This window comes from Puma concolor, chromosome B3, assembly GCF_028749965.1.
Source record: "Puma concolor isolate L17-30 chromosome B3, mPumCon1.1.hap2, whole genome shotgun sequence".
Classification (NCBI taxonomy): Eukaryota; Metazoa; Chordata; class Mammalia; order Carnivora; family Felidae; genus Puma; species Puma concolor.
The window spans coordinates 70105282-70124008 of NC_141672.1; the positions used below are offsets into that span (position 1 = coordinate 70105282).

Sequence of the window (18727 nt, forward strand, 5' to 3'; positions counted from 1 at the left end):
AGAGCTATTAAAAAGACCTACCATATTAGACCAAGGGAGTCTTTATTAGAATACTTGAGTTGGGCCGGAATGGATCGTCCATCTAACCAGTGAAACAAGAAATCAGAGGAATGCCCGACTGCAGCCATGAAACACATTTCAGACTGAAATGGATTCCATCTTCATCCTGTCGACCAGAGAGATTATTTTAAAATTGGTTCTGCTATTATTGTTTGCCTTATTATTATTAACATTTTATTTCTGTCATTATTGCTGCAGTGTATGTTATTTTATTTTTGTTGTTGTTGCAGCTATTATACTATTCAACAGAAGTTTAGAAAGATTAGTCAGATTAATTAGTTTATTGGTAATTTAAAGCTGAAAACTGGTAATTAAGCCAAAAAACTAAAAATGATCAGGGATGATTCATAGCAATGTAGGATTTGGGAGGAAGAGAAGCTAAATTTTGGATATAAAATTTGGCAGCTGTGAAATAAACAGGACTTGGGGATCAGAAATATGATAATTGAAATATTCTTAGTCACTCAACCTCTCCCCCCTCCTCCAAATCCAGCTCCGATCATTCTGTGATTTGCTTGATAGAGGAAAAATACTATATTTGCTTTTGTTGACAGAGAACAAAGACCCCATGCTTATTCTTCATGTGATTTGCATTTGCACGTGGATTTCCTTGCTGAGGACCATCCAAATGCCTAAGCTCACTCCCCTCCAAGTTTGCCTCTCTTTGCTCTTGTTATGCACCTCACTGAAGAGGGTGCATCATATAAGACAGGTATACAATTTCAGCCCTCTCCACAGACAGATTCCATGGAATATAAATTCAATAATGCAATTCTCTCCACAACAAGCTCTCTGCTCTCTTTCAAATATAATTAATGTTTTGATAGTGTAGTTCTTTAACTACATATATACACACAAAAACAGACGCACCCTCTAGCTTCACTGTTTGTGCATTTAAAACAGAAATGGATGTGGCTCTTTCAGTGACTCCTAAAATTCCTCAACTCAGTCAGCCCACAGAGAAGAAATCTGTTTAGGTAATAACTGCACAGTCTGTTGTGTGCCCAGAAATATTTAAAACAATAAAAAATGCAAGCCCCTAGTTTTTGATAGTCATTTTTTGTCAAATTTCCTAGAAAATAGAGGATATTCTGAATTGATTTTCGGAAACAGACATTCACTAGATAACAGTCAAAATCAACAAAAACACTGTCCTAAACTACTGGTTGTCTTTTCCAAGTTTTGATGATGGAAATACCTTCTATTTTATCCAACTGGTGTGAAATTAACACAGGTATATAAAAACTAGCAACTATAATGGACAAAACTACAATAACTTCTATAGAAATTGCTTACTCCATCCAACACCCCAGGTACATGTTTTAGGCAGATTCTTCCATTTAATTGCCGTCAGTTGTATATTAACATATTCACGTGTGAAGTAGGTGGTCAGAAAGGAAGGTATGTAGATGACAACATGACTAGCGGGAGTTAAGTGAGCGGGTGCTGCTGAATTTCCATCCTCAAGCGTACCATATCCCTAACATTTCATTTCTACAAGCCGATTACAATTCTGAGGACACATAACCTTTCAGACTGTAGGACATGATATATTTGCAGTCTTTAATAAGGAAGAATACATACGCTATAATACTTAATCCAATGAAAATACAAACCTTAATCTTCCTATATTGTTACCGAGTTAAAGAAGCTGGTTATTTGGAACTAATACACTGATTTCCAAGCATCTTGGCCATTTTGTTTGACTCCTGGATGTATACCAGGGGCTGTCAGGGGAAGCATTTGACACATTTCTCTTCACAAAATTTTTAGAGAGGATATGTAAAAGGGATTTCTTTCACATCTTTTGAGATTTAGCTTTTGTACTCTTCACGTAGTATTGGGGGTTTGGAATTGTGAAAGAAGATAAAAGAATGAACAAGGAAAGGAGAACGTGTGGCTGATTCCAAGTAGTTCTTTTAACTGGAAGGGAAAGAAACAAAAATATTTCCCCAGTGCAGTGGTGCAAAGAAAGGGAAGAGTGTGTGATCCCTCAAGAGCTCACTTGTGCTTTTTGTTATTGTTTTAGATGGTGGCCCATCAGGGTTCCTTTCCCATTACTTTCCTCCAAACTGTTTTCCTTGAGAGCATAAATGTGGAAACTACTTATCCCTTCATTCTCTCACAGGCCAATATATAAACAGCAAATATTTTAGTTAAATATTCAATAGAAAAAGTTTTCACAGGTTCCGAGATTCAGTCTTAGTACAGAACCAAATTACCAATCCCACTTGGTTAGCTAACAGTTAATTTGAAATACGCTTGTAGTGAGCTATAAAGTTTTTTATATATGTAAGGTTTTTTACAGTATTGATCAGCAATGACACGTGAGCTATCAAAAAGAAATCCTCCCTCAGACTTTTTATATTTGTTCTGATTTCTTCTTCCTTTCCCCTTTTGGTTTGTTTTTGAAGCAATGACAGGACTGCTTCTCTGACTCTCAAATGAGGTTTCCTTTGGCTCAGATTAATATTAAAGAAGATCACATACACGGTTGGAAAATATTGTTATTTTTCTTTAATGGGGAAAATTGGACTCCCGCGTGTCAGATCTGTGGTTTTCCGAAGGGCAGTGGAAATGGTACTGACATCACTTTGCACTTTAACAATCGGATTTGGTCAGGGTACAAGTTGTTTGTTTAACCCGACAGCTCGGTGCACTCCGTCGCACGCTTTGCACACTCATTAAAACGATTATTCACGACCTGTCGAGTGTTTTCGGGTTCATTCACAGGAAAGGCTTGGAGCAAGCGAGAGCAATTCAAGTCAACACTGTCCACTACCCCGTGCACGTGAGGACGAGCTGGTGCGTGCGTAAAAAGACGGAGGGAGGGGTGGGTGAGCACGCCTTAGCTATAAGTCCTGTTCATCCGATGCTCTGGAATCTCAGTCTCGAAAGAATGCCAAGAGTGCTTGGTCTTAAAAAGGCTATGTCGCCGTGTTAACTTCAAGGGCTTGGCACAGGACAGAAACATAAAATAAACCAAATAAACAAACTCAAATCTCTCTTTCCACTCCTCCTTTCAACCTTCTGCAAAGCTTGAGGTCCCCAGGCTCGCCCACCTTCTGCCTGCAGCCGCTGGACTGCCAGGCTCCACCTCTCACATCGCGGAAGCTACAGATAAGTAGTTTCAGGAAAATTCGCCAGGGTGAAGAGATTAAGTCCCTTTCCATCTCCCAAGGCCCTTTCGTTCTCAAGAAAGAACTCGGTTACTTTTACTCTCTATATTCCTCTCAAATACTGGAGGGGGTGGCAGGAGTGGAGGGTGCAAGAAACGAATAATATGACTGTCAACCATATTTGGTAGGTATATTCCAAATTACTAGGAAAAGAAGATTGGTTGTCCAAATTGCAAGCAAAATCCTATAAAATGAGGAGTAAATAGCCCTGGATAAATAAGGCTACTCCCCCCCCCCCAATTTCCAAGTCATCTTTCAACATTTTGTGTTGATGAGAATAAGAACAAACACGAATGCATCTCAATCTCCCACAATTGTCTTGTACCTACAAAAGACACACCCCACCCGTGATCTTTAGTTGTTGCATTTGCTCAAATGAGACGTGATATATAACAATCACATGTGAGCTATTAGTTCAAGAGAAATGCCTATATTCCTAAGGTATAATCACACATATACACTAAATGATAGAATATATGAGTGTATATATGCATTTAATATATACCGAAGAACTCTGGAATATCATGAGTAAGCCCCTCCAATAACTTAAAGTTAATAGATATTTTTAAACAATATCATTTCTTTATTTAAATCCTGCTGCTCCTTGATTTTTCATCTACATCCTTAGTAAACCCAGCGGCCACCTTATTGTTATGAGAAAAACCGAGTCGTGCCAACAGAAGAAAGACGAGGCTCATTCATCGGTTTCACTCTATCATATCTGACATCATAAAATCATCTGTTTTTCCATTTTACTGGAAGATATCAATACAATATGTGAAGACGGGAGGAGAATGGACGTGTTCTGGTAGCGTGAGGTTTTAATCAGAAACAGGTTTCTCATCGCTAAAAAGCAAGTACGCATAAGAAATTTTGTGAACTCTTTGGGTTGCCATAATTCACTATGAGGTTTGCTTAAAATCGATCTGTCAAATGTGTTTCCTAGGTAAGCTGTTTCATTAAAACCAACCTGCAAAAATAATCAAGAGGCAGATGCTGAAATATGTAGGCAAATAACTGAAAATCTCTGCATAAATAAACGCAAATCAATGCAGTCATAGACAACACTATCGATGTAGGAATGATCGATTTTAGCCTTCCAACCTGCAATCAGAGCTTGCAACGTATAACTAAAAGTAAAATTCTCAACTCTACTACTCTTACTATTGCTACTACTATTACTACTCCTGGGAAAAATAAATAAATAAATAAACAAGTCCTGCTGCCAGTTCTATCAGATTCTACTTTATTCCATCTAGAGTTACGAGTATTTTTGAAGGTGTGGAAGAAGTACTCCACTTTTTCTAAGAAGGCTCGGTCACACTTTAAAACTACATTATTAATGATAAAAGTATCGAATAATAAAATTACTTCCTTGTTCTTGCTCTGCATTTTTCAACCTTTATAATAGCTTCTTGTTATTCATTCAGCACATTTTAATAGGCAAAACACAGTAGTGCTTATTATTTTACAAGTGCTTATTTTTCCAATTACTGTGATACTTTTGGGTTTAAAGATTCTTTGGGCCTTTTGTTAAAACAAATAAGAAAAATTTAATTTCCTCAATATACTCTGAGGCTCTCACACCTATGCCTGTATATACAAGCAATCTGAAACAAGAAAGGGGAAAAAGCATCTGCGTTATTCCAAAATTGTTTCATACAATGATTGCAAAACAGTGTCTGACTCAAAGAAATAAATATGCCTTGGATTTCTAGAAATTCACATCTAGAATGGCTCAGATTTTGCTTAACGCTAAATTTCCTTTTTGAGACTATTTATCCTTGGAGGGCAGAATTCATTTAGATTAGCAAGAACCAGTGTATGATGATTTTGAGTATTTAGGTTCTATAGAGTAATGAAAATACGGCGTTCATATTTTTCTCTTAATCAACAAAGATGCTTATTTACATTCATTCTTGAATTAGTGTTGCCCTTCTAGAGCACAGGCCTTTAAAAGAATTTCTTAGTTATGAAATTCAGCTTCTTTGAAAGTGATTTTTCTTACATAATAGCACCAAAATATGGGTGTTGATTATATTACTATGTGATCAAGGATTCTCTGACTCCTCTCCTTCCCATCCAGGGGCAACCAGACCCAAATGGAAAATATCATCAGTTATTGTTTAGGGCTAATTTAACAGATAATTTAACCTCAAACAACAATGATCAGGTCATTAAATTTCAGAGCAGTGAGAAAATGAAAGGGCTGAGAAACAACTCTCTCTAACTCCACTACAGTTTTTGGTCCTTCTGCCCCATCAATGAAATCAACAACGTCTTGCCATACGGACTGACGGACTGACCGGACGTGGAGTAAGATAGGTTTGCACCTTAAACCTATTCCGATTGAAAGAATGACACACTAAGGGGAGCAGAACAGGGGGCGGGGGGGGGGGGGGCGGCGGAAATAAAACTGAAGAAGACAACCCCAATTCAGGGAGTGCTAGCCCTGTAGGAAAATTCAACCTAAGGCGAAAATGAGTACCCAAACACGTCTGGCAACGGAACACTTTCTTTCATTCGGATACAAATCTCCAAATCTCGCAGTGTGCAAAGTGCTTTCCTCCCGTGCAGCTTTTCTGCGAGGCCAAAGACCGGGGAGGGGACTGTAGGTGTTAAGCAACAGACCCCCCAAAGGTCGTGGGACGTTTTAGCTCCCCTCCCACCCCCGCAGCCATAATTTTGAGAGTTATTTGATATTATTTTAAATGCCTTTTCTGATCACAACAGTTTCGAGATTTCTGCCTACCTCAAGTTTTGACAGAGGGCCAGGTGAGGATGGCGTTAAAGCACCGAAATTGAGTCTTATGGGGTTTGGGGGGCAGTCGGAAGTGGACGAGCTCTATTCTGCCTGTCCTTTTCTTCCCGTCCTCTTTCCAAGGCTGAAGATCACCGCCAGAGAATCTTCCGCACACTTGGGATGCCCTCTGTCCACCCAAACCCCTGCCTCCCTCTCTCCAACCCAGGACCACCCTTAGTGTTACGGAAACTCCTATCCCCAGGCTAGCTCTTTTCCTTTAAGAACCCTTCACCTTGGACCGCAGGCTTGGACAGAAGGGAAAATGGGGTAGGTAGAAAGCGAAATAGAGGAGGAGTAGGGAGTGGAGAAGAGAAAAGATGTCTATTACAAAGAAAACAGTTTTATCAACTAGCAGATACGTGCTGAGATCTGAAACCGCACCAGGTAAACAAAAAGAAACAACTTTGAGGGGGAAAGGGGGTGGGGAGGGAGGGACAAGAATAAAGAGAGACAAGGTGGGGAAGCGCGCCAGCCAAGGCTGTGGAGTCGATTTCCCTGGCACCAGTCTGTGTGAGCTACCAGACTCCCAGCTCTCCTTGTCCTGGGCAAGAGCGCCCTCACCTTGTTGCTCCCCGCTCAGCGTCGGGCTTCCCCTCCGCCGGAATCGCGGCCGCCGCCACTCCCCGAAGCGCCTCTCCTCCCCGGCTACCGGCCGCCAGCGCCGCCCGGACTCAGCAGCCTGGAGCGCTTTGCTTCTCGATTCCAAAGCCCGAGACGACCACGCCGCTGGGTCCCTGCCGCGACTGCTTCTACTCCCGCCACCGCGCCCTTCTCCGACTTCAGCCGGGGGTCCCGGAGGCGCGGGGAAGGCAAGTAGGACGCCGCGGCCAGGGCCCCGGATTCGCGGCGAAGGAAGCCAACCTGTGTCTGGCGCGCTCGCAGGCACTCTCGGGACAGCCGGGCTCTCGAGCTTACGCGGCCGTCTCCTAAGTGTGCATTAAGAATCAATTATTTGCCTGAGATTCCCAAAGCCGGGAACTGGGATATTCCCAGCAGGGACCAAGTCAAGCCCAGAACGGTGCTCTTTTCCTTCGTCCTTCGAACGGGCGGAGGGGAAGCCTCCCACCCCCGGCCCGCCGCTCAGTACCTGAAGCAGCTCCGCTAAATCCCGCGGGGACCCTCGCCTGACCCAGGCCAAGGAGCTGGGGGCGGAGGGCCAGATCTGGGAGAGCTTGGCAGAGTTAGTGTGAAAATAGGGGGAGGAGGGGCGATCTACCAAAAAAACAAGGGGAAGGGGGTGGAGAAGAAGAAGAAGAAGAAAAGAAAAAAGAACTTTAGAATTAGGCAAGTCCTTGGCTTTGGAGCAAAGAGCTTTGTCTCAAATAGGGAGAACAAATAACCTAGGAGTTTGAACGTTAAGAAAGGTCCGTTAGGGTATTCTCGAAGCTGCGGCAAGACTCAGAAATCCTATCTCCACGATTTGAACTACTCTGCACTTTGGGACCGATTTCAGGCTCCCACTACCCCTCCCCTCCCTATAAATTCGTCTCGTTTTCTCTTCATCCCTCTTTGCCACGTCTTCATCCCCTTTACTTAGGGATCCTTGGTGACTTTCTGCCGACGTGGAAAAACCATGCATTCTCTCAGCTACTTCTGTTGATAGCGCGCCCGCTAAGGAAATTTTTTCCAAGAAAAGAGGAGGAGCACTTTAGCCCCCGACCTCAAAGTCGCGGTTTAAGCGTTAGTCAAAAGCAGTCTGGCATAGCTCTCCTCCCTCCGAAAAGCACTTGCACTTACCAATCTTGGGGTAAGAGCGTCCCAGTCCTTAAATCTTTTTCTTCAGCATCCTTCGGCCAACACCAGGCAGTCTTAGGTTAAGGGGGGAAAAAAAATAGAAATCGGAAGGGAGAAAAGAGACTCAAACATAGCAATACATCATATATTCCCCGGAACCACCTTGGCCTACATCCTCAGGACAAGGTCTGGGCGAACTGACCGCTGGAGTGGGGAAAAGGTCGGTTTGGGGGCCAAAAACTAAGAGGTGGATTATTTCAACTGCTGGTGGTTGGGGGGAGGGGAGGCCCTAGAGGGAGGGAAGGGAAAGGGGGATGATTGGAATGAGAACACGCAAAAGAAAAACACGGAACAGAAAATCTAGAATGAAAGCGCCTTTGAACTCTTACAGGTAGGTAGTTCTTAGGAAGAGTGCAGACGTGTGTACGCGCGAAAGGAAAATCTAGATGACCCCTATTCTTTCCATATCTCCAGGATCTGGCCTCAATTGGCTTCAAGTAGGGGGAAAAAAAAAAAAAAAAAAAGAAAGAGGGGAAAATCTTAATTCAAGTTTCACCTACCCTGCTTGGTGGAATGGCTGCGCAGATTTTCACGCTGGAGAGTTCCATCTGTCTGGCAGAAGCTGCAGTGGTGTTGGGGGCAGGTTATCTGGTGAAGTAGGAATGTACAGGAACCCCGCCCTCCAGGCACAGTTATACAACCCCAGCAACCCGTCTCAGCCAGCTCTAAAACCTCTAATGATCTTCACCTTCACCCTTTGTTAGCCTATTTCTCCAACAGGCATTTACTTCCAAACACAACTAGCCACTTCAGCTATTTATAAAATTAGTTTCTCAAAAGCAAAATTATTTCAACACAAATTCCTCAACAATGTTGGAGGAAACACAGTTTTTAAAAACCACATTTATATATTTAGAGCTCTAAATATATTTGATTTATCCACCTATTTGGGTGAAATATCCACCAACTTAAATATATACAACTATACCAATATGCTACATGACTCATTTTCTTTTTGTCTCTCTACACTTGATTTTATGCAAGTCATATAAACCACACGAAATCTTCCATGGCCATAAAGATACTTGTGCTCAATCTTGCTAGTTCTGGACTTCATGTTCACTTGATTCCCAATTTTGTAACAAGCTGAAGAAACATATTTGGAAGAATTCTCTCCCTGCTCTAGTTTAAATCCTTTTCTCAATGCTTTATATATTAATGATTTGTATTAACTTTATACCAGACAAATTCAAGCAAAATATCTGAAACTTGGAGATAAACTGCAATTTGGGGTTTCGAGTTTTAAGTTATGATCATTTTCAGTTCCAAAATCTCAAAAGGAGCAACCTTCATCTCATTAAAAATAATTATAAGTCTAAAGAAGAAAAGCTTCAAAAAGTTTTGAAGTGTTTTTCTGGCATAAGCCAATTTTAACTGGCAAAGGTTGGTGACAACAAATATCAACACAATATTACAACCAACTTTTTGCAAAAAAAAATCTATTAAATGACATGCTAGAATACTGTATGCTTTTGAAAAAGATAAATTGAGAGATGATAGGACAGACGGAGATAAATGAAATGTTCATACTGGGCTTCAGGAGGCCTTCACAAATTTCTCTCTCTGTATATCCCCCTCCCTATTTTGTAAGCATATTCAACAAGCTATTCTTCTAGTCACATCCCATTATATATGTAACTTGGAGATGTATCCGAATAGAACTTCCACTCCAGTCCTTAGCTCCTATGAGTTCAAAGAAGTCAATTTTATGCTTGACCTCAAAATGAAAAGTTTGCCATTGAAATTCTATTTCTCAATCATGCAAATGAACATTTATCACAAATAAGTATACTTATTTAATATGGCCAGAAGGAAAAAAAAAAAAAAAACTCGTGGAGGAACTTTTCTATGTCTATGTCCCTTTGCCTCAATAGAAGAATTCAACTTTCTTTTTAACTTTTGATAGGCCAAAGACTATTTCTTCAGTGCCAGTACATTCTCACTTCCACAAATAAAATCCATGGTAAAAGCAAACAATACATCATCACCTTTTTCAGTCTAAACACATGCTTTTCTTTGAGCTGTTTTGGTTCACAAATATGTAAGGGGGATTTCCCTTGCTTAACCTCATTCACTTGGACTCTACTACTATTTTTAATATCAGCCACAAATTTGGTTTCTAAAACAATTTATTTGTGGAATTTCCTTTCATGCTTCATTCTGAAGAAATGTTACATTTCAAGAAAGTTGGACCTCTGGTGAAACTGCTCTCATAACTAAGAAAATAAAATCATGTCCAGTCTGCTTTAAGGAGATAATTAAACTAGCTGTCTTGGTCTATTTTAGTCGATTTCCCATTTGTGTATATTTGGTTCCAGATCTTTTAATTTTCCTGGACTTTAACTTTCTTTCTTAAATAGCATTTCTCTCTTTCTCCTTTCTTTTTGGTAGTGGGAGATGCTCCCGCCCCCACTAAAGATCCTCTTTCCCTTTCTTCTTTCTCTCCCTCTGTCTCTCCCTTCCACAACCCACCCATCCCTATGCCCTAATATTAACTATTCTGCATTCCTATTTCAATCTATTTGAGTCAGCTTGCTTCTCTCCTAGGCTTTTTTTTTTTTTTTCCTTCTTCTTCTTTTTCCCTGAGCAACTCTCTAAGTGTTTGCCGATAACATCTTGGGGACAGATTATTTTTCATTGGGCCCATTGTAAGAAGTAGCCAGCTTATTGCATTACTGCAGAACACATTTCAGACTATACAATTGTAACAAATGAACAACTTGTCCTCCACAGACTCTCCACAGGATCCAATTAGTTACTAAATCTTTTACTTAGGTTTTCTAATTATTTTCTGGAGTCATAGCAATTGGGATACTGAAACGATTCAAAAAATGTTATCATTTTTGTTTCAGATTGATATATATGCATATATGCATGCATATGTATATTGTAAGTTAAAATTATGACTGTAAGCAAAAGGAACAAATCTCTAGATTAAATTATACAGACATATTTAAAAGGGAATCAAATAAATACCTCTATGTTGTAAAAATGAAAGAAAAGGAGAGAGAGGCATTTTACGTCTTCTGAACATCTAGAATTTTAAGTTGTTATAATTAAAAATAAAATATAAACATTGATCTGCAAGTCATTACAACAGGTGATCACTTCAGCAAATCTATATTGCAACTTCAGCACATCTTTATTAGAACTCTTTCATTGTGGGTAAACAGCCACAAAAATAAATGCTGACTTAGAAAGTATAAATACAAATATTTAAACAAAAATATTTGCAGCATTCATAGCGCAAATTGTACCTGAACTGAAGGGCTCTGTGTGTCTATATATATATTACATATGTGTGCATTATATTTACTTCTATCTAGCCATATACATATATTTATTTATAATTTGCCAAATGCTATAAACAAGATACCTGAAACAAAATATATAAAAAGTAAGCATTCTATCAACTGATTTGAAAATAAACACAATGTAAATAGCTATGCACATAAAAGTAAATTATTGGTTGTTTTTTTTTTTTTTTTTGCTGTATATCTACAGAAACTTGAAGATTATCAGCTGCAAAGCCTATAGTTTCTTTAAAGCTAGTGTTTATTAAATAGGCCTGCTCCTTGTAAAATTTGATTCCACAATGGAAAAAAATACTATTTTCATTTTTAAAGTCTCGGTTCAAATGAAAGGAGCAGTTAAATTTTAGTTGGCTGAAAAAGCCTTTTGAATTCCCTAGAACTTTAATGGTCTTTTAAAAATTAGCTCTACTTAATAAAAGAGACAAAAGTATCAAGATATATATGAATTTAGCCTATTTTTTATTTCTGTGTGTTCATAGTAAACATTTTTGTAAGTGACAAACACGGGCATATGACCACAGTATCACAATCAAGAAATTTTAAGACAACATTAACAATCACTCAAATTGATGCGGCATTTGCGCAACACAGGTTACATATTTGCAAGGTTTTACCTATAAGTACAATAGGTATTAACATTTCACTACATTTAGAAAAAATAAAAGTGACCTGTTAGTGACCACATACATCAAAATATACACAACACAAACTGAAGGCAATCATTAATTTTGTCCCCTTCCGATTCATTTGAATGGGCAGTGCTGCCAACTGAAACAACTTTCCTTTTTTTTTTTTTTTTTTTTTTTTGCTTTGTTTTTTAATACTTAGCATACCAAGTGCATTTTAGAACCCAATCTTTGGTCTAAAAGTAAACAAAAGAAAAAAAAACAGTTTTTTAAAGAAAAGGACAAAACAATAAATGGCCAAAATAATTTCTTGGGCACCTTTACTACGAATGCTTCTTAAATACAAATTACAGTTTAACATTTTAAAACTCTCCCCATAATTTAGGTTGTTCTCAAGGTCTGCGTCCACCATAAAGATCCATGATAACTTATAATACTGCACACATGGAAATCTGGCGGCTCTTAGAGATAGACTTGTCAGGTTTGAATGAAATGGCAAAGCAGTCACTATTTAGATACACATTCTACTATAATTTTGACTTCCAAACCTTATATTCTACAATGTATTCTCCCCACATTGCACCTCGCTGACACTCCACACCTTGTTAGAATAATAAACAATCCTAAAGACTGAACAAACGTACAGAAATGGGGGGGGGGTGGGGGCTTAATAAAAAATACCTGGACTTATTTTTTAATTATCATTTACAATGCAAATGTGTGTAAAACGTTCACTTACAGTCTGGTCCCAGGGATGTTAATGTATTAAAGGGTTGGAAGAAGACCCCTGATTTTGATGTGTGAAATAATCAGACAGTCCCCCGGACAGTCCCGTCGTGAAACTTGGCAAAGAGGGTCTTAAAGACTCACAGGGCAGGGTCGAGGGGGCCTGCGGAGATGTGGAGGACGACGCGGCCCGGGCGCTCATGGACGTGCTGCTCTGCGAAGTCATTGACGGGTGCGGGACGTGGGGGAAAAAGTAACTGGTCTGGCCCGCGAGCAGGTTGACGGAGCAAGGGTTGAGGGAGTAGGTCCCGGAGCAGGGCACCGACAGGCCGCAGGGCACCGAGGCAGCGAGGGCGGCGGCCGTGAGGTGGTGCGTGGCGTACGGGATCTCCCCGTTGACCAGCCGGTCCACGCTCAGGCCGTTGGCCGTGGAGAACGAGTGGTTGTTGCCCAGCGAGTTCTGAGTCAACACGGAGCTGTAGGGCATGGGGTGGCTGGGGTAGGCCGACGTGGTGCCATTGTAACTCAAAGTGCTGCTGGCGCGGGGGTGGTGCAGGGACAGGAAGGGCGACATGGGCCAGTAGAGGGAGCCGGCGCGGTCCATGAAGGTGAGGCCGGTGGAGGTGAGGCGCGCCCCGCGCTTGAAGGCCAGCTTGGCCCGCGACGTGGTGGAGCGGCGCCGCAGCTTGCCCGTGGTGCCGCCGATGAACACGTCGTCGCTCGACGGGTCCAGCATCCAGTAGTTGCCCTTGCCCGGGTCGTCGTAGTGGCGGGGCACCTTCACGAAGCACTTGTTGAGGGACAGGTTGTGGCGGATGGAGTTCTGCCAGCCCTGCTTGTTCTCGCGGTAGTAGGGGAAGTTCTTCATGATGAACTCGTAGATGCCGTTGAGCGTGAGCCGCTTCTCCGGGCTCTGCCGGATGGCCATCATGATGAGCGCGTTGTAGCTGAACGGCGGCTTCTCGTACTTGCCGTTCTTCTTCTCGCCCTCCTTGCCCCCCTCCCCGTCCTTGCCGCCCTCGCCCGCCCCCTTCTTCTCCTCCCCCCCGGCGCCGGCGCCCTTCTCCTTCTCGTCCGGCCCGACGGGCGCCAGCTCCCCGGGCCCGCCGCCCGGCTCGCCCTTGCCGCCCAGCCCGTCCGCTTTGGCCCCGTCCAGGGCGGCGGCCGGCGGTGGCGGCGGCGGCGGGAGCAGCAGCTGCTGGGGGCCCTTGTCGTCGTCGGCTGCCGGGGCGCCCCGCGCCTGGGGGGGCTGCGGTGCCTGGGGCGGCGGCGGCGGCGGCGGCTGCTGCTGCTGCGGCGGCGGCGGTTGCGGGGCGGGCGGCGGCGGGTGGTGGTGGTGATGGTGGTGATGGTGGTGGTGCTGGGGGTGGTGGCTGTTGTGGTGGCCGTGGCTCGCGTGGTGGTTGTCGTTCTGGACCGCCTCTGGCACCAGGCTGTTGATGCTGAACGAGGACTTGGGGATCATTTTCACCTCTTTCCTATCTCCCATGTCCAGCATCACCCAGTCGTCGGGGGGGAAACGGCGGCGGCGGCGGCGGCGCGGGAGCGGGAGCGGGACAGCGGCGCGGCGGGCGGCTGCGACCGGTGGGTGCCGAGCGGGGCGCGGGCGGCGCGGGCGGCGGCGGTGGCACTGAGCGCTCCGGCAGCAGCGCAGTTGGACCGCAGGCTCCGGCGCTGGCAAGTCATGTAGCAAAAGCAGCAACCACCCCTCAGGAATTAGAAGAAAAAAAAAAAAAAAAAAAAAAAAGGAAAAGAAAAAAAGAAAGAAAGAGGAAAAAAAAAAAAAAAAAGAAACAACCACCGCCCCGGGGGTGAAGCTCCCTCGCTCCCAACTCTACTTCTTGGTCTCCCCCCCACCCCCCGCTCCCCCCCCCTTCTGCTGCTTCCTCCTCCTCCTCCTCTCGCAGCAGCAGTCACAGCAGCAGCAGCAGCAGCCCAAAGGGGGGGAGAGCCGGGCGGCGGGCGGGCGCGTCCCGGAGCGGCCGCGGCGAGGCTGGGGAGACAGCGATCGAGGCGGCTATAGCCACAATTAATTTTCCGAGCTACAGGCGCACACTAGGGCTGTAAAAAAATTTTTGGTTTAACCTTTCCTACCGCTGGGCCAATCAGAGCCGGCGGCGTGCGGGAGCGTCTCTCCTGCCGTCGACCAATCGGCGGACCCGGGCCCACCCACCCCCGCCCCGCCCGCAGGCTCCCGCCCCCTCGGCGCTCGCCTCCCCCTCGCCGCGGGCCTGGGCCTCGCGGCCGCGCGAAGCCGCGTAGGGATACGCCGCCGGGAGCACGCTGCGCCGCGGCCCTTCGCTGCGCCCCCTCCACCCGCTCCACCCCGCGGGTCGGCTCAGCCGAAATCCCCCTCGTCTTAGGGCAAATAGCTCCCGTTTCCGGCTGCCTTCTCACTGTATTGGGTCGTTTTCGTTTGAGCGTCAATATGGGTCGTTATTGATTAAAGTTTGTATTCAATGTTATTTTTAAAAGCGGGGGGCGGCGGCGGCAGCGGTGGTGGAGGGAAGAGTGGGAGTGCAGGGCGAGGATGCAAGGAGAGGGCAGGAAATGGAGGAGGAGGAGGCGGCGAGGCGCCACTTTCCCGAGTCGGCCCTGCAGGCCCGGCTCCGGCATTTCTGAGTCCGTAGGAAAACTGTGCCCCTTGTAGGTAACACTGCAGCGAGGCTTGGGATGGCTGGGGAGGGAAGGCCCACCCCTGGCGTGGGGAGGGGGGGTGCCCTACACCTTGGGGGAGGAGGGTCTGGAGGAGGTTTGGGAACGGAGGGCTGAGGAGGAGGAAGTGCGCTGGCGAGCGCGGGGCCAAACAGGGGTTACTTACTCGGTTCCTGCGGCCGGGCGGCGGCGAGCTCGGAGCTCGGGCGCCGCCGGGAAGCCGGGCCTGGGGCTCCTGGCGCTGCGGCGGCGGCGGCGGCGGCGGCGGCGGCGGGCGGGGGCGGCTCAGTGGTGGGCGCCTATGATAGCCTTCCGAAATGAGGGGTGCTCAGAGAGAAAACAATACCAAACAATCTCGAAATAAACCAGGTAACACATGCTATGTCTATGTGCCTCTTCCTTCCCCTTCTCTCCTGCTCCAGATCGTCGCTCACACGCTGGGTGACTCGGTGTCGTTTTCTCCTTGCCGCCGCTCCAGCGTCTCCTCAGCTTCTAATCCGAATTGGAAGCGAGTAGCCGCGAGCGATCACCCTGGAAATGTTTCATTTTGCTTGTTGACATTGGAGGGAAAATAAGGGTGGGCGGCTATTTCTTTCCGTTGTTTTTTTTTTTTTTTAAGCCTTCCTGTTTTCACTCCCCTCTTTTCTTTTTTTCTTTCCGTTTCTCAAATGCTTTTGATTTGTGCGGGCCTCAATGCTGAAATAACCGCATGCTGAAGCCAGCCCTTTCCCACCCTGAATGCAGATGGAAGGCAACTAGAAGCCTTGGGTGCGTGGGTCCCACACTCCCAGCTTCTTGGGCTTTAGAACTGGGAAGGTTCGGTTGAGGGCTGAAGTGAGTGGGGAGATTGTGATTCGGGGGCTTTAAAAGGATCCCGTGGCCAGGGGCAGGGCTAAGGCCCAGCATTTCCCAGGGATTGGAATTTGGTGCGGAGCACACTGATCAAAGGCTGTTTCATCCCACATGGGTACGAAACATACCACATTTTACGGAGGATGTAGCCCTACAGAAGAGGGAGGTGGAGGAGAAGCATAAATGAGACGCACTTTTCCCCCTCCTCTGTAAAATAAATAATCGTAAAATATAAACATTTACTCACTTTGATAAACTCTCAAACTGGCAGATTTAGTATTTAAGAAAAGGAAGGAAGAAAAAACGATGCCTACGTGTGTTGTTAAAGTTCAGTTCTAAAACGAAGAATGCAATCGATGAAAACAAGAATGCTCAGGTTCATGTGGAGTTATTCCACTCTCCCCACCCCACTCCCTACCTTGAAATCCCGAGGAGAGAGAGAGAGAATAAACTCTGAAGAGAAGAACAGACCATTACAAATAGCTAGTGATTTTTAAAATATCTATTACGAATACCAAAAAGAAAAACCTGGAACATTGGATTAACCTCATCTACCCTTCTACTATATGTATCCCACCGCTATTTCTACATATTTCCTTCCTTAAGCTGTATTTACATGTGGGAAAGTTCAAGGGTCCCAGCTATCAACGTTGGTAGTGGCATGGCCCCAAACATTGACTTCTAAGCTCCAATTTCTTAGAGCCGGGTGAGCTAATGGGCTTTGTGGACCGTTTGGAGAGCTCTGTGAGCCTTCCTCCTTCTGCCCGCTTTCCTCCTTTCACTCCCCTCCTCAGGCCTGTTATTCCTACTTTTCCTCAACTCACTTTCCTCCCTCCTCCCCTCTTCCTCCCTCCTGCTGCTCGCACCCCCCCCCTCCTCCTCCATCTATTCCTCTCCCTCACTCCATTCCTCCACCTACTCCTCCCCGTTTCTCCCCCCACAACCCCCCTTCGCATCACCACTTATAATGGCACACAAGGGCTCCCTCTGAGGTGGACGGCCCGGTACGTTTTCGTAGTCGGTCTAGCGTGAAATGATTCGGTGTAACCGGATTCTTGGGAAAGGACAGGTTACGTAAACATTTACTGATGTGGAGTAACTATACTATTTGTACTCTGATATGCAGGAAGGAAAGTGTTGATTAACACAGAAGAAAAAAAAGCGAAATTAGCTGATTGCATGCTCATAAGTGCAAGCTGTCATTGAACTGCTTTTAAAATAGACACAGCTGGGTGTTTGTGTTGAAAAATTTCTTGTGTTTTTGCTAATACTGAAATAAGCATGATTTTGTATACCAAACATTTTCAGATCATTAAAATTTGTAATCTGTGCTGGTTTTAAACACAAAGAAAAGAAACAGAATCATTTCGATGTAAAATTTGCTGATATTATATTAACTCAATCAGGTCTGTACAAATTGTGCATTGTGCCTCCTAAAATCTGTTTGATCAATTTAATACACAAAGTGCCAAACGTGGGTATTGTTTGTTAACATTGGACATTTTATTCAAATCTGAGCTCAGCAGCAAACTGGAGGGGCATTCCTTGAATACAACACCAGCACTGACTGATGAATTTTTAATGTTTTAAGGTGTTTCTTAGGTCAAAGCTGAGTGTGCATTGTTTTGTAATCTTGCATAAAAATTTAGCAGGTGAAAATAAGTTTTTCTTTTGTTTACTTTCAAAAAGCAAAAACTGGGGTCTGCTAATGAGAGCTGTAGTAATCTGGTCTTATGTGCCATGAGCTGATATTGACTGGGAAAATATTGTGCATGCAAATTAAGAATGTGTTATATTAAGGGTTGCATGGATGCAAGTTTCAAAATAGGATATTTGTGTAGGAATAGATTACAGTTTAATATAATCACTCTAAAGATCTAGTCTCCCTAATGACAGAGGTCATTTGCAATTTGGAGGGAAGTGATTTTTATGATTCTTTTAATAATTTTAATTGGACTTTATGGTGAGATAGAGTACTGTATAATATATAGGTGTGGGGGTAGGCTTGTTCAACAAAACATGCAGTATTTACTCAGCAGCCCACATTTGTCTCAGCAATGGCTTCTTTTTAGAACTGCTACTAGATGAAATGGAGGGGGAGGGGGTTCTTGGGCAGAGCATTGTGCAAGTTGAAAGTCCCTGGATGGAGCTTTGTAAATCCTACTGGTCAATTTGGGTGCAAATTGGATTTGAAGGGCTGCCCAAGTCCACCTCGGGACCTCGGTCCTAAACACATGAAGCCCCAATTCTGTATTTCCACCTCAGTCTCTGTGATTACTTTCAGAAGACAGAGGGCATCCAGTGGTCTGAGATCTAAAACAAATTCTGTATCATTCTACTAGTTTCTCATCATTAGCTTAATCTTGATCTCTCACACGCAAACATCTATAAATGTGCACTGTTGATGAATCAAAGAGAAGTCAGAGCAAATGTAATTTTCTGGTATATACAGGGGTAAATATCTTTCCTTCTCTGTCTGTAGTCCCTACCCCACCACGTCCCCCGAAAAGAGGACAGGCCTCATAAAGAGTGAGCAGTCCCAACAGAAGACTTGCTTGGGATATGAACTAGATGATTTCATGTCTACTTTTAATTAATAACCAAGGCACCACAGCCTATTGCATCTGAGTAGGGAGCAGCACATTTAGTTTTTCCATTTGGCGGTGTTACATTAAGTCTTCTTTAAGGGCTTTCCCCCCGCTTTCTGTCGTTTTTTTC

The 18727-nt window shown here is 44.3% G+C and overlaps 1 protein-coding gene and 1 long non-coding RNA gene across 2 annotated transcripts; both read right to left on the bottom strand.

The window, feature by feature from the left end:
• Positions 1 to 25: 25 nt before the first annotated feature.
• LOC147580046 (uncharacterized) lies at positions 26 to 8687 on the bottom strand. The gene is made up of 3 exons (XR_015252458.1): positions 8337 to 8687; positions 7780 to 7850; positions 26 to 166 (listed from the first exon to the last, which is right to left on the bottom strand). It is a non-coding gene; the product is annotated as an uncharacterized LOC147580046 (long non-coding RNA).
• A 2901-nt stretch (positions 8688 to 11588) lies between these two features.
• FOXG1 (forkhead box G1) lies at positions 11589 to 14231 on the bottom strand. The gene has a single exon (XM_086710012.1). It carries the CDS (start codon positions 13998 to 14000, stop codon positions 12534 to 12536), a length of 1467 nt encoding a protein of 488 aa, XP_086566138.1. The 5' UTR covers positions 14001 to 14231; the 3' UTR covers positions 11589 to 12533.
• Positions 14232 to 18727: the final 4496 nt, after the last annotated feature.

Excerpts from the sequence above, each read along its gene's own strand:
- FOXG1 (XM_086710012.1), bottom strand. The coding sequence starts at position 14,000 with ATGCTGGACATGGGAGATAGGAAAGAGGTGAAAATGATCCCCAAGTCC.